Raw genomic sequence first — 16353 nt, forward strand, 5'->3', positions numbered from 1 at the left:
ATTATTACAGTGAATTAAGCTTTCAATGCATCACTCACGATGCTTTACAATGAAACGCAGATGATAAACTTTACAACACTTTTTCTGCTTCTTAATAATAACAATGGCATCTGGCTGCTGATGCTCTGCCTGTAGTTGTTTTGGCATGACCTGCTCGTTGCCATGTTTTCGCTTCATGTAGAGTTGGAATTTTTCCGTAAACAGAGTCAAGAAATGTGGACGAGCGAGAGCACGGATTGGATCATGATGTTGCAGAACAAAAGGAACAATAGAGAGTGGGGGGGGGGGAATACACCGACAGCAGGGTTGAGCGACAAAATGGAGGGAGACTTGTAATTCCGGTTCCAGGTGCCTTCACCTGTGAACCTGTGAAGCTGGTTTGTCGACTCCCTACGGCTCATCAAAACCAAGTTTCTGATTCAGCAACTGGACCGGCTGGCATCAGCTCACTCGTCCTAAAAACTTGCTCTGCTGCTCTCGCACATCCTCGTTCCACTCTGTTCACCGTATCATTTACCTGAGGTCATCCTCCATCTGCCGATAAGTCAGCCAACATCACCACATTACAAAAACCGATCACCCGAAGACCTCTCAGCTTACTTCCAATCATCAGCAGTGTCATGGAATCAATCATTACAGTGGACATCAAATCCTTCCTCTTCCACAACAATCTGATCTCTGACCATCAGTTTGGATTCAGTCGAGGCCACGACCTTGGCCATGCTGCTTCTCCTCTCCCAATAATGGACGGACGCCCTCAATATCAGTCATGAGATCAGGGTCATCTCTCCGGACATATCTTGAGTATTTGATACAGTCTGCCACATTGCCCTTTTCTCCAAACTCTTTGCCTATGGCATCCAAGGCTAACTCCACACTTGGCTTACTGACTTCCTCCATTACCATAGCCAACATGTCTCCTTCAACGGGATCTAAAGCTAGTTGCTGACTGGGCATCCTCCATCATGCGAAGTCCTTCCGTGGAACACCTTGTAGACTCTCATATACATAAAAGGCCTTCATATGGAGCTTGATGGAATACTGCTCTCCCCTGTTGGTTGGCACCCCTACATTAGACCTTTCTCAGATTGATGAAGTGGAAATCAAGGCCTTCAAGATCATTGGAATCTTCCGTGATGACCCTATCATTTCATTTACCCATCGCAGACATGTCGGTGGTCTTTCTGTCTTCGACCACCTCCTTTTTGGTCTTGCACACTCTTCTCTTCCCGTGCTTTGTCATCCCCTACTCCCCCAGGTTTCTGCATGGTGCACACGGTCCACCATCAACCCCCTTCTAGTGGAAACTCAAAATCTAGAATCACGGCTCACCTCCACTTATTCATTCCTCTTTTCCCCCACCTGTGGAAGTAACTTCCACATTCTCTTCGATCTCATTCTATTCTCCAGGTCTTCAAGACCTGGAGGTATTCACCATCATCACAGATCATCCAAAGCCATGATCTTTTCTGCCCCCATTAACCCTCACTCCCAAGCTCACCTGTTTTCTTCCAGAGAATATGCTTCTATATCTATCTTGTCAACCCCGCGTGTCCTCCCCTAGCATTCTTCCTGAGAATGGGGGAAGGCGAAGCCAGAGAGGAGACGGTGGAAGACAGAAAGACCGACCTCCTTGCGGTGAGAGAGTGAGAGACCCAAAGACTCAGCCTTATCACGGGAGATACCAATGATCCGAAATGCCTTGGTTTCCACAGCGTGAAGCCGAGAAAGGTGTGAGGCGGGAGCATTGGCCCAGAAGGTGGAGCAGTACTCCATCAGGCTGCGGATGAAAGCTTTGTGCGTGGTCAGGAGCTCAGGTGTACCAAAGAAGGACTTTGCACGACGGAGGCTGCCCAATTGGCGACTGGCTTTGGAGGACAGGTTGGAGATGAGGCTTTCCCAGGAAAGATCATTCCGGAAGTTGAGTCCACAGGTGGGAGAAAAGAAGAGCGAATGAGTGGAGGTGAGCAGTGATTCTGGATTTTTGGATGTTCACCAGAGCAGTGGATAACGGTGGACCTGATGCACCATGCAGAAACCTGGGGGGTAGGGGAGACCTGGGGACTGTCTGCAACAGGGGACTATCCTCTTAATGGGGACTAGGGGAGACCACCGACCTGTCTGCAATGGTGAAGGAATAGAGCCAAAGCCTCAGCTTCATCGTTGGAGATTCCAATGACCTTGAAGGCTTTCGTTTCCACAGCATCAGGCTCAGGAAGATGTGAGACAGGGGCACCAACCCAGAGGGAAGTGCAGCACTTCATCAAGATGAGGGTGAATGCCTTGTTGGCGGATAAGAGTTCAGGTTTGCCAAGGAAGGACGATGGCAGACCTAGGCGGCTGGCTTCGGGGGCCAACCGAAAAATGTGGTTTGCCTCAGAGAGGTCATAGCTGATAGTACGAGCCAATATTTTGAGTGACTGAACTTCTTTAAGAGGATTGTCGAGAAAGTAGATGGAAGTGTTTGCCAGATGGTCCTTTCTGGAGAGAGCGAGAGGAGACAGAGACAGAGACAAGGTTGTGGATTTTTTTTTTCAAAGTCCGCAGAAAGGTAATAGGCTGCAACCTGTCTGTATGAAGGACGAGGGATGTCACGATCGAGGCCTTGGGACAAATGTCACGATAGACCCAGAACACTTCCTTGGAGCAAATGTTGTAGATTCCTCTCTTCATCATGTTTTCATGTTCACTCTTGATGATAGAGCTATCCATTATCCAAAAACACGCAATTTGGCATCTGTTTGTCTGTCTGTCTTGAAGGCGATGCATTCGGTGGTTACTTAGCTGATCTCAACTAAACGTGCCAAGGGGGGGGGGAGGGGGGGTTAAGGGTCATATAATGAAAGTTGTGGCTACTTGATTTGCCCTCCCTTACCTTGGGGGTTTTTTTCTTCCTGAATTGGACAAACGGCATTTTAAGCATTACAGATAGCACTTTAATGTGGCATTTTCCCAAGGTCACTTCTAATTACAACAACAATAATGATAAGAGCATTACAATATTAACATTTTAACAAAATAATAACATTAACAGTAATAATGACAGGGATAACAAGAGCGAGAATAGCTTTGCGATGCACGTCCCCCCTACCGATGTGATATCTTCTCAGTCCAAAAGGTGGTATAACTTTGTGAAACGTTGATGAAACTCAACTTGTTCTGCAACTTATAATAAAACCAGGTACGAAGTTTCAGTTGAATATGTTAAAGGGTTTGGGGAAAAAGTCTGAAAAACCACAGGTGAGATGGACGGACGGACGGACAGACGGAGAGAAAACCTCGAGTCCTCTCCGGTGAAACCGGTAGGGGATTCATATCATCATCATCATCATCATCATCCTGGCTGCTCCCTCGGGGAGCAGGTGTTTCTAGTGCAAGAAGATAGGGAAAGAGAATCTCACCACTGGGGCAACAGCTTGCAGGTCCTCGATGGAAACGCCACCATGTCTTGAGTTCCGTTCTCCATGTGTTTGCCTTGAATCTGACATGGCCTGGAGAAAAGAGAACTTCAACATCGACTTAGATCACAGATATAATTGGCAATTATTTATCTTGTTTAAATATATATATATATATATATATATATATATTTATTTATTTAAGAAAGGTTCCGGAGAAGAATTGAGCAACTATAGACCTGTTGGCTCGACCTCAGGTGTGGAAAGGTGTTGGGAGACATCGATTAAGTAACGGATAGGGAACCAGTTAAATAATTTCTTAAGGAAGTAAAGGTAGTCAGTATGGATTTACCAAATGTAAGTCTTGTTTAACAAATGTTTTGGGGTTCGAGGAAGCAGTTTCTGATTGGGTGGATGAGGGAATGGCGGTGGACGTAGTATATCTAGACTTTAAGAAGGCATTTGATATGGTACCACGTCGGAGGTTGTTAGCCAAGGTGAGGGCTTGTGGAGTGGCTGGTCAGGTAGCTCATCGGATTGCAAGCTGGCTTAGTGATAGGAAGCAAAGAGTGGCTGTGAGTGGGAGGATGGAAGTGGTGGGATACCTCAGGGATCAGTACTTCCTTCTCCTCATGGATCAGTGGGGTTCCTCAGGATGATTACATGAGAGGGTCTTCCCCCCATGTAGGGGGGATCAGTACTCGGACCATTCTTAATGAATATTTACATCAACGATTTGGATAATGGGGTGGGAAGATGGAGTGGGGGGGGGGGGAGGGAGTTTGTAAGCAGGCAGCACAGTGCCAGGTATCTCAGCATCTGAAGGAGATGGGGATGGGGCAGGCATCTGCCTGGGGGATGGCCAGACCGAGGCCACCTGGAGTACCGGCGAAAAGTGGACGCAGCGACGCGCCGCTGCGGCACGTGCTCCCATACCTGACCTGACAGTGCCATGCAGCAACAGGTAAAGTTACCAGGGTTTGAGGTTGTATTCGGAGGGGGATAAGTGATAATTCTGAAGAGGTAGTGTGAATACTGTACAGCAATGTAGTGAGGGCCTCATCGAAAATATTGTGTGCAGTTTTGGTCACCACATCTAAGGAAGCACATAGTTGTCATAGAGAGGGTTCAGTGCAGAACAACTAAATTGATTCTGGGGATAGTTAGACTTAGCTCTGAGGACACTGGAGGAGAAAGGACATTATTCATTAAAAAGGAGGTGATTAAGTAAGGAAGAGGAGAGTTAGGACAGTAAAGCAAGGGTCTCTTAGTTGGAGAGTAGTAAATGCATGACTTGGTCTCCCGAAAAAGGTAGTGGCAGTAGAAAGAGTAGATTTGCTTTGAATTGGAATTAGATAGGTATACCTAGATGCATTGGAGATAGAGGGGTACAGGGATACCAGCAGGACTCGCAGGTATGCTTATGTGTGGATGGGTGAGGATATCTGGGGTTGGTGTAGCGTAGGCATGATGGGCCGAATTGCCTCCTCTTGCGCCAAAATTCCTCGCGTATCCCTGTAATGTGATTGCTATCGTAAATGGCAAATAAAATGAAGGATTAAACATCTATTGCAGACTTCATAACAATCTTGCCTTTGCAAGTTTTTTCTCAAGTTCAAACACACGCGCGAGTTTGCGTCCGGGTCTCCTGGCCCCAAGTAGAGTGCAAAGCTTTCTCATCAGCGTCTTGTACGCCTTGATCACCTACAAGTCGAAGAAAAGCCGACGCGATCACTTTTCATCAAAGATCAAAGGTAATGCGAAGGAAAATGATCACAATGGGACAAAACTTTATGGATGCAGACAGACCGATGCATAGATGTCTGTCAAAAATGGGACAAAAATCACAGACCTTAAGGCTATCCCGATCTTGCCAAAGATACAGAGACCATTCCGGTAGAGTGAGACCTCCTTGGTCTATCTGTTGGGTTTGTCAAGTGTACAGTGCGGGGCAGGGAGGTGGATGTAAGACACACTGCACGTAATTAGAAGACGTGGAAATATATACATATCCAGCTTACATTGAGTATTGCAAATAATTCGAGTTCCTCGACATTAAGAATCCCATGGTGTTCATGAAGAAGAGGCAAAATATCACCAGCACCCTGAGCAAATTACAAATTGCTGCACTCTCCTGTGTCAGAATGGAAAACCATCCAGGATTGCATTCCCAAGCCCACAAAACCAATCACTCTCTTCCCCCCGCCGCTTCCACGGCACTCAATGCCAACCCGAGGAGCAGCAAGAGCTTCTCCACGAGAAGGTCTTCCCCCCATGGTGGGGGGACAATTCCATGCCCCGCTATTATTCACTCTAATTCAAGTATTTAACGATAATTCAGGTGATTCGCTAAATTCATTCATTCGGCATTAGGGGGAAACTTTTCTACCCGAATGGCATTCCCACTCGAGTTCTCTCCGTTGACGTCAACAATAAGGGAGAAGAAAACCGGGACGTTGTAGACGCCGTGCACTCGGAACAGCAGCTCATGCACGTCCCATTGCTCTTGGTTCCAGAGACCCAGCACGTCCCAACCACCGAGAGTGCGGATTTCGTCCAGTAGGGGCTCCCCGGCACGTCGATCCAGCTCGGCTGTGTCCATGCACGAGCGGTAGAATTCCTGCGCTTTTTGCTCAGCAAGCGAGGTCGCACTCCCCGAGCGTGGACCTTCCATGAGTAGCGCCCGGAGCTTTCTCTCATTCTCCAACTCAATGGCACTCACTAACCCAAAGCTGTCTTGACCCTCGGGCATGCGATGCCGGGCGAGCCATCCTCCGCAGGCGTATGTGTAAAAGTCTTGGCACGGGTCAGCAGACGCGTTCACATTGAGCCGCAGGAACCTAGCCGCCTCTCCGAAATGCGGAGTCCGTTCGCTGCTCCCTGCTATCGGAAACAATGAACGGTTTGCTCCCGCGAGTCGTCCCAGCAGGAGCACGCTGCCCAGCACGCCGCACAACCCCAGTGCTAACGCACAGACCACCAGCAGAGCCGTCTCTCGGGTGCTGCAACCACCACCCGAGGAAAGACCAGAAGGACGAACACACACCGCCAGCACAGGCCCAGAACCCCGCGAAAGGGTCCCCGATGGACTCTCTAGGTCTCGGTAATTACACACAAAAGATTGCGAGCGCCCTTTGCTGCCCATCTCCGTGGTGCTGAGAAACTTGAAGGATCTTCACTCATGCGAGGTCCTTCGATTGGTGCTCAAGACCCTCGCGAGACCGCGGCAGTGACAAGTAAAACTGAAACTTCTCCGTCTGTGTCCGTGAGAGGTATTCAATGACCCACTTGGTCCCACCTGGACCCAAGGTCGACAGATGCAGCAAGCCTCGGAAGGGATTTGTCCCGGGATGTCTCATCGGTGTAATGCATCCCTGGCGCGAACCTGTGAGCCACCGGGCGGGTTGGACCAAAGTATCACAATAACCCATCGGCTCTCAGAGCTAAACTGGTGCCAAGAAAATTGATTTAATGGATGTCCTTCATTTTAGTCCCCTGACCGCCCGCCCGCAGGCAATTTGTGTAATGTCGTATAAATCAAATTCCTAATGAAATGAAGCAAGCTAGCCCGGTTCATCATAAACACCCCCTCTACTACCACCGATACAATCTGCATGTACGTCTATATTTATATGTATACAGTGCCTCGAGAAAGTCTACACCCCCTTTCAAAATTTTCACCTTTTGTTTCCTTATAGCCTGGAATCAAAACGCATTAAATCAGACTTGTTCCACCTTTTACACATCGTAACCCACAACTTCCAAATCAAAAACAAATTTCAGAAAATTCATTAAAAATACAAAACTAGAACATCTTGGTGGGATAAGTGTCCACCCCCCCCTGAGTTAATACTTGGTGGAAGCACCTTTGACAGCAATTACAGCTGTGAGTCTGTTGAGGTAGGTCTCCACCAACTTTGCACACCTTGATTGGGCAATATTTGCCCATTGTTCTGTACAAAACTGTTCAAGTTCAGTGAGGTTGCATGGGACAGCAATCCTCAAGTCATACTACAGATTTTCGATTGGATTTTGGGTCGGGGTTCTGACATAGCGACTCAAGGACATTTATCTTTTTGTTCCTTCGCCACTCCAATGGAGCTCTGGCTGTGTGCTTCGGGACATTGTCATGCTGAAATTCGTGAAAGGTGAACTTCTGTCCCAATTCCAGCTTTCTTGCAGAGGCCAAGCCTGGTGTTGGCTTAATGGTTCGTTTGGCAGGCTTGGAATCCCACTCAGCCATTGAATTAACACCAGGTGGGGTTGACAGCCTGTCATCCTTCTGAGGTTGACAAAATGAGTACCAACTTGCTGGGATGATTGAGCCATTCAACTATATTGCATTGGATTTGTGACCCATCCAGGATTGTGCCCAATAGCCCAGGGGACTGCTTCAGCAGCACTAATGCTCCGTACAGAGTATGGTCCCAATGGATGGATTGCAGACTTCAGCAGATTTTCCTGTCAGATTTTTCTGTATTTTGCTCCATCTATTTTCTCATATATTCTGACAATTTCTCGAGTTCTTGTTGATGAGAAACATCCCCATAATATGATGCTGCCACCACCATGCTTCACAGTAGGGATGGTGTTCTTCGGGTGATGTGCTGTGTTGGGTTTGTGCCAAACATAACATTTTGCATTTCGGCCAAAAAGTTCCATCTCGGTTTCGTCAGACCACAAAACCTTTTGTCACATGGCTTCAGAATCTCTGGAGTGGTTTTTGCATACCTCAAATGGGATTCAAGGTGGGCTTTTTTGAGTAATGGCTTCCTTCTTGCCACCCGACCATCCAGGCCACCCTCGTGGAGTGCTTGGGATATTGTTGTCACATGCACACAGTGACCAGTCTTTGCCATAAAGAAGCATGTAGCTCTTTCAAAGTTGCCATTGGCCTATTGATGGCCTCTCTGATCAATCTCCTCCATGCTTACTCATCCAGTTTGGAGGGATGGTCTGATCTACACAGGGTATTGGTGGTACCATATGCCTTCCACTTCTTATTGATTGTCTTGACTGTGCTCCAAGGGATATTCAAGGCCTTTGAAATATTTTTATACCCATCCCCTGATCTGAGCCTTTCAACAACTTTATCCTGGAGGTATGTCGAAAGCTCCTTGATTCTCATTTTTTTTTTTTTTTTTTTTTTGTATACCTTGGTCGAGGCTCGTATGAGAGCTAACACACAACTCACAGCAAGGAGGCATGAGACAAGAGGGGCGGGAGTGGAAGGGACAAAACATTGGGGAACAGACACAGGTGAACTGTGGAAGGGAGAGGGATGGGGATGGGACGGGGAACATGGCGAGGGGAAGATGGACATTAAAGGGACTTTCAGGAAGGAAAGCAGGAGAATTGAAGGAAGTGGGCTTGGGTGGATTATCGGGGGTAGAAAAGATCGAGGATTTGGATGGGGGAAGATAAGAGGTGGTGGTGAACAGCTGTTTTGAAAGCCTGGAGGGAAGAATGGGAAAGAATAGAGTGAGGAAGTTTATTCCAAAGGCGGGAAAAAGAGGAATGAAAGAGTGAAGATGAGCAGTGATTCGTGATTTTGGTAGTTTTACCAGAAGGGGGTTGTTGGCGGACCTTGAGCGACCTGTGGAAATGTGGTTGGGACAAATCACAGAGAGAGCAGGGGGGCAAGGCTGGAGAGGAGTCGGTAGAAGACAGAAAGACCACCGACCAACCTGCGGTGATTGAGTGAGAGGCCCAAAGACTCAGCTTCATTGCGGGAGATGCCAATGATCTTAAAAGCCCTGGTTTCGACAGCGTGAAGTCGAGAAAGGTGGGAGGCAGGAGCACCAGCCCAGAGGGGAGAGCAGTACTCCATCAGGCTACGGACAAAAGCTTTGTAAGTGGTCAGGAGCTCAAGAGGGCCGAGGAAGGACTTTGCACGACGGAGGATTCCCAGTCGGCGACTGGCTTTTGAGGCAAGGTTGGAAATGTGACTTTCCCAGGAAAGGTCATGGCAGATAGTGAGACCTAGAAGCTTGAAAGAAAAGACTTCTTCCAGAGGATTGTTGAGAAAGTGGATGGGGGGGTTTTGTAAACGGTCCTTTCGAAGAGACATAGTGAGAGTGTGAGATTTGTCTGGATTGAAAGACATGTTCCACGTGTTGGACCAGTTTGTGATTTTATCCAGATCTGCAGTGAGCGAAGAAGCTGCTGCTTGCCGGTCTGAGGGATGACAGATGGTACGGCAGAGGGTGGAGTCATCGGCAAAGAGAAATAGAGGATTTTCCAGAGGGTCCGAGAGATCATTGATGAAAACCAGAAAAAGAACAGGGCCCAGAACGCTACCTTGAGGAACTCCAGCCTGCACTGGAAGAGGGGATGAAAGAACTCCATTTAGGGCCACACGTTGACTGCGACAGGAGAGGAAGTCTGCGAGCCATGAGTGGAGATGGCCTTGAATACCATGGGAAGAGAGTTTGGTGAGTAGGGCAGGGTGCCAGACTGTGTCAAAAGCACGTGATATGTCCAGGGATACGGCTCGGATTTCCTGTCTGGCATTGAGGACCTCCATCCATTGATGGGAGAGCAGTAGCAGCATATCTAGGGAAGAGTGACCTGGTCTGAAACCAAATTGATGATTGGAAATCAAGCCATTGGAGAAGAGGAAGGATTTCATGTCTGAAGCGATGATGGATTCCATCACCTTGCTGATGATTGGGAGAAGGCTGATTGGTCTATAGTTACAGGGATCTGTTTTTGCACCTTTTTTATGCAGGGCAGTGATGTTAGCAGATTTCCAAGCAGATGGCAGATGACCTTGGGAAAATGAGAGGGTGAATAGAACAGAGAGAGGGTGAGCAAGAGCAGAAGAGCAGGCTTTGAGGACACGTGGGCTGATGCCGTCTGGACTGGTTGCAGAATCTGACTCGAGGTTTGAAAGCAAGCTCTCCACCTTGTCAGGAGAAAAGGATACAGAGTCCAGGGACAGTTGGGTGCGACTGGGTAAAGTGGGTAGAGATAGTGATGGGTTTGGGACACAAGATTTAGCTGCAAACACCGAGTTTAGACATTCAGCTTTATCACGTGTGGAATCAGCAGTGCGGCCATTTGAGGTAAGGGAGGGGATGGAGGGGGAACATACACCAGAAACAGATTTGATTAAACGCCACCAGGATTTTGAGGAGGGAGAGAGGTTTGAGAGTTCAGACTTGAGATGAGAAAGATGTTGTTTTCTGGCTCTCCTGAGGGTAGATACACACTTGTTCCGAGCTTTGTGGAAAGAACTGAGATTGCCCTCAGTTGGGTTTGCTTTCCATGAGGCAAAGGCAAGTTGTTTCAGGACAACTGCCTCGCCACAAGCTTCAGTAAACCAAGGGCGGGAGGAAGGGTAAGATAACTGAACACGAGAGGGGATAAATCTGTGCATGAGGGAGAGCAAGTTTCTTTGAAAGAATTCCCAGGATGAGTTGATGTTTGAGAAAGTAGTGATAGGAGACCAGTCTGTAAGTTTGATGGCTGCTCGGAGACCCTGCCAGTCGGCTTGAGTGAAATGCCAGACTCGAGGCGGTGAGGTGGTTCTCTGATGACAGCCAGAGAGATGTCCACTTTAACAAGGACGTGGTCAGAAGAACCAATTGGAGCGAAGGAAGAGCAGCAGATATTGTCAGGGAAATTTGTCAAAATCAGATCCAGAAGAGATGGAGTACCATTGGTTGAGATCCGGGTCGGGAAGTTGACCGATTGAGTCAGTCCCAATGAGTCACAGAAAGCTTTTGCTGATGTCCCATGGCAGGTGAGAGAGGTACCCACACCTAGCCAACTGGCGTGATGACAATTGAAGTCGCCACATAAGAGGAAGAGAGAGTTTGGATGAGAAGATAGAAGATGGTCCATGTTTTCGGAGAGTGAGGTGTAGATGGAGTCATCACTGTTCGGTGGACGGTACAGTACACATATAAACATGAGGTGGGAGTGGAGGGGAAGCCGAAGCCAGAGGTATTCCTGGGGGTGTGGGGGAGTGAGATCAGTGCAGGGAGAGTGAGGAATAGAGTCTTTGATGAAGAGAGCAACACCTCCACCAGGACGAGGCTCAGGTCTGTCATACCGGAGGAGGGAGTAACCAGGGAGAGATACTTGGGAGTCAGACACGTCTTGGGAGAGGAAAGTTTCTGTTAGGCAGATAATGTCTGGTTTGTCAGTGGCAACCTGCATGGAAAGATCTGAAAGGTTTGAGCGAAGGCCCCGGATATTTGAGGTCCACACTTTTAATGAAGAGGTAGGGGAGGAGGCTTTGGGTGCAGGAGGTGGAGGGGGTCGGGGGAGGGTAGGACGAGGGACGAGGGGGGAGGTAAGGAGGGTTGCTGAAGGAGTGTGGGGTATTGCAGAATAGCGAGGGGAGGGGGCTGAATGAGGAGGAGAAAAGGCTCTGTGGTGCTGGGGGAGAGGGGGGACAAGAGACAAGGAAGATGGCAGTTGAGTATTTGAGGAGGTGGAGTGAAGAGATGGAGGTGAGAGGGCAGTGGAGGGAGGCAGGTTGGTGGATGAGAGGGGGGGGCAACTTAGAGAAGGAAGAGTGAGGGGGATGAAAGGTGGGAGAAAGGTGAGGGGGAATTTTTGAAAGAGGTGAGAGGGAGGCTTGGAGGGAGAAGAGTGGGATGGTTGCTTTGAGAGTGAGAGTGAGGGGTGAGGGGGGTGAGTTGGCACTGAAGTTGGAAAAAAAGAATGGTTGATGGAAAGCGAGCATCCATGGCAAACTGTGGTTTTTAAAAGTTTTAGGTCAGAGATGCGATTTAACACAATTCTTGATGGATGCAATGAAGGCGAATTCAGAGCATGGAGAGAAGAAGCGCTGTAATAGTTGGATTTTTTCGGCAAGGAATGAAGGAGAGGTCGAAATGAAAGCAGTTGAGTCTTTGCTGGTTGAGTCTTTGCTGTGAATTGCACTACCCAGCAAAGGAAACCCACATGAACAGCCGATTTTATTCTGAAATCATCAGAATCACAACAATTTAACACGGGTGGAGGCCAAGTAACTCTGTGTGATTTTGAAGGTGATTGGTTACACCAGAGCTAATTTACCTCCACCACCGAAGGTGAAGGTTATGTTTTCACCCCTTTCTGTCCGCTTGTTTGTTTGTGTGCAGGATATCTCAAAAAGTTGTGGACAGGTTGGGTGTATGTGACAAGGATGAACCGATTAGATTTTGGTGAAGATCCAGATCCGGATCCGCCAAATAGAATTTTTAAAAGTGATTCTTCACCATTGAGAAATCGGGACAAAAACGATATTGAACTGCACAGCATGATATTACAAAAATGTATTGGGCCCGATAAGTTCTCGTGGATCAAGAATTGCGCGGCGGAGGTATGCGCTCTACCGAGTGCCCTTCCAGTTTACAATTGTTATTATAAGGGAGGGTGGACACTTATCCAACCAAGATATTTTAGTCTTGTATTTTTAATTAATTTTCTAAAATTTGTAGAATTCGTTTTTCACTTCCAAGTTGTGGGTTACGATGTGTAGATAAAGGTGGAAGAAGTCTGATTTAATGCAATTTATTTCCAAGCTTTAAGGCAACAAAAGGTTAACATTTTGAAAAGGGTGTAAACTTTCTATAGGCACTGCAGCTGCAGCTGACCCTGTTCATCATAAAAAGACCCTCCTCAACTACCGCCGATACAATATACTTATGTGCAGTGCCTTCAGAAAGTTTTCAAAACTTTTGACCTTTTCACATTTTTTTTGTGTTTCAGCCTCAATTTTAAATGGATTAAATTTAATTTTTTTTGTCACCAATTTACACAAAATACCCCATAATGACAGAGTGAAAACGTGTTTTTACAAATTTTTACCAACTATTTAAAAATCAAAAGCTGAAATGTCTTGCATCAACAAGTGTTTTGCTCCCTGAGCCATTTTTTGCTCCCTACATTGTAGAAGAGCCTTTGGCAGCGATTACAGCTTCGAGTCTTCTTGGGTATGTCTGTATCAGCTTTGCACATCTGGATTTGGAGAGTTACTCCCATTCTTCCTTGTAGATTTCCTCAAGCTCTGTCAAGTTGGATCGGGAGCATCGATGAGCAGCAATCTTCAAGTCTTTCCACAGATTCTCAATGGGATTCAAGTCTGGGCTTTGGTTGGCCCACTCAAGGACTTTCATGTTCTTTGTTCTTGTTCTGAAGCCATTCCAGTGTTGCTTTGGTTCTATGCTTGGGGTCATTGTCATGTTGGAGCATAAATCTTCGTCATAGTCTCAGGTCTTTTGCACTCTGAAGCAGGTTCTCCTCAAGGATTGGCTCTATTCATTGTTCCCTTTGTTCTTTCAAGTCTCCCAGTCCCTACTGTTAAAAAGCATCCCCAAAGCATGATGCTGCCACCACCATGCTTCACGGTAGTAATGGTGTTAGATGGGTGATGAGCTGTGCTCCATTTCTGGCAGATGTAGCGCTTTTCATTCATGCCATAGAGTTTAATTTTCGTCACATCACACCACATATTTTATCTCATGTTCTCAGAGTCTTTCACGTGCCTTTTTGCAAACTCCAGACGTGCTGTCGTGTGCCTTTTTCTCAGGAGTGGCTTCCGTCTGTCCACTCTCCCATAAAGCTGAGATTTGTGAAGTGCTGCAGAGATGGTTGTCCTTCCAGCAGGTTCTCCCATCTCAGCCAAATAACTCCATAGTTCTGTCAGAGTGGTCATTGGGTTCTTGGTCACCTCCCTGACCAAGGTCTTTCATGGCCGCTTGCTCAGTTTTGTCAGAAGGCCAGCTCAAGGAAGAGCCTGGGTAGTTCCATATTCTTTCCATTTCCTAATGATGGAGCTCACCAGTGTGTCTCCTCCATAACTCCAAAACCATGAAACTGAGCAGCCTGAAACTTTGCATGCATACTAAGGAAACTTCAAGGGAGAGCATGAATGAAAATTGGGTGTTTGGGTTAATTTAAACACTCCTTTTGAAGATATTTAATCGTATTATTTAATTACATCCTTTATCAGGCGCATGCTCGGACACCTCACTCTCTTAATGGGGTCTTAACGCACATCCTTGGTTACCTCGTTGGGGTCAGAATTCGCTATTTTGTTCGGCCTGCTCAAAAATGAACTGAGTTGGAACAGGTCGTAATTGTTTATTTACGATAAAGTGCTCAAAATGTTTTTCTTCACTTTTCTCACTCATATCATCGAATGCCTTTTCTACATACCTACGGATATCTGTATACATACATTGCTTTTGAAAGTGCAACAGTTTTCGAATTAGGAGCTTGGAGTGATTTCATGCAGTATATGATGCGATTTTCCACGATCTTCTCTCACGGAATACTTCAAGTACATAATAGAAATATAATTAGAGTTTGGAGGATCGGATCACATGGACTAAATCACTCGAAATCTGGAGTGAAATCTGAAAATGTTAAGAAATCAGCGATGTTTAGTATTTTGTGAATCTGTGTCATTACCAATCAGTTTGCTATCCTTGCCAAGCCAGCCGTTACTTCTCAACCATTTAATTGGAGTGCTTGCTTGAGTGCTTAAGCCAATTGCCGAGTGTCCTACAGTTCGTGTCTCGATCGGGATGTACAGACAGCAGTTACCGCAAGGTACAGGGACATGTAGGTAGATTTGGATCTGTAAAGGGGCTCTCCGCGGGTGTGCATGTACGCCTGCATGCTTGGTTACGGGCGCCGTGTTGGAAAAGCTTCATCCCCTATCTTATGTTAATGGGTGGTGGAGGCTTTAACTTTTAACCTCAGCAGCGTTTGAGCGAACACATTTATCTTTGTCCTCGTGACTATTTCGAAATCAATTGGTTATTTCATATGACGGTGTGCATTAGAAAGGTGATATGTTTGTCTTTGTGAATTACAAAGCAAAATATATTTGATAACACCCGATTTCCGAGCCGTATAAACACCTTTTCTCAATTATTGCTGAGCAAATTTTTTCCACCCGTCACACACAGCTGTTTATAAAGATTAATGTTTATGCACATCTTGAAAAGTTTAGAATGCAACGTTGTGTTTTTTAATTTCTTTGTTGAAATTCCCCCAAAACAAGGGTGAAAGCTACACAAGGTTTTTGGGTTGTATACAGTATGTACTGCAGTCAGTAATCACACTGACTCCAATCTGCTGATTCCCGAAAAACTGCCGATATCAGCCAGGGACATATAAAAAAAAAAAAATATATATATATATATATATATATATATATATATATATATATATATATATATATATATATATATATATATATATATATATATATATATATGCAGAAAAACATTTAGCAGACCCTAATGCACGCTTTTCTGGCCAACACTCAGACTATTTCACAAATTCACCAGATTGAATTATGGAATCCTGCTCTCCCCTTTGGTCTGGCACCCCTGCCTCACACCTTGCCCTTCTTTATGCCGCGGAAAGCAAGGCCCTGAAAATCATTGTGATCTCCCGTGACGAAGCTGCGTGCCTGGGCCTGTTACTCTCACATTGCAGGCAGGTTGGTGGCCTCTCTGTACTCTACCACCTACTCTTTAGTCTTGTACCCTCTGTCCTCTCTTGGTTTTCCCCTTCATCTTCTCATTGTTTCATTCAGCTTGTGTGCAGCTTGTTCAGCCCCACATGTCCTCATCCTCCCCTTGATCTCACTTCTACTCTACTGTTGATGTTTCCCAATTTCCATTTGTTCCCTTCTGTTCTGCTCTGGCTCTTCCATCATCCCCAATCATGTATACAAAAAAACATATTCACCATAGAGGTACATGCCAACCAGTGCTGCTGTGTAATGTCTGTCTGAATGTGTGCGTGTGGTTCCCATGGACATCCCTTCCATGAGCCTTAGACCCTGCTAAAAAATAAATAAATAAATATAAAAACATGTCAGGCAGTAGATGTGTAGTGGATGCTGATACTCCACTGCTTAGCCAAGTTAATAGAACCTGTACGTAAAGTATGGTTGATCGGTTTATCGTAATCACAACACTAACTCCACAATTTCTCA

At 46.4% G+C, this 16353-nt stretch overlaps 1 protein-coding gene across 7 annotated transcripts in view; it reads right to left on the reverse strand.

The window, feature by feature from the left end:
* The window catches only part of ECEL1 (endothelin converting enzyme like 1), a 34139-nt gene extending 25282 nt beyond the window's left edge, over positions 1 to 8857 (reverse strand). For 6 of the 7 annotated variants that reach the window (XR_015062633.1, XR_015062634.1, XM_085899385.1 and 3 more), the window contains exons 1-4: positions 5788 to 8857; positions 5251 to 5319; positions 4992 to 5102; positions 3402 to 3491 (exon numbers count right to left, since the gene is read on the reverse strand). Coding sequence is in view for 5 of the 7 variants with exons in the window: in XM_085899385.1 (XP_085755511.1) it covers positions 3402 to 3491; positions 4992 to 5102; positions 5251 to 5319; positions 5788 to 6543 (1026 nt within the window). In the remaining 2 variants the exon portion in view is untranslated. The remainder of the gene's footprint in view (positions 1 to 3401; positions 3492 to 4991; positions 5103 to 5250; positions 5320 to 5787) is intronic. The other variant, XM_085899384.1, reaches the window with a different exon arrangement.
* Positions 8858 to 16353: the final 7496 nt, after the last annotated feature.

This window comes from Eptatretus burgeri, chromosome 10 (genome assembly GCF_056783735.1).
Source record: "Eptatretus burgeri isolate ZD-2024b chromosome 10, Ebu_testis_v1, whole genome shotgun sequence".
Classification (NCBI taxonomy): domain Eukaryota; kingdom Metazoa; phylum Chordata; class Myxini; order Myxiniformes; family Myxinidae; genus Eptatretus; species Eptatretus burgeri.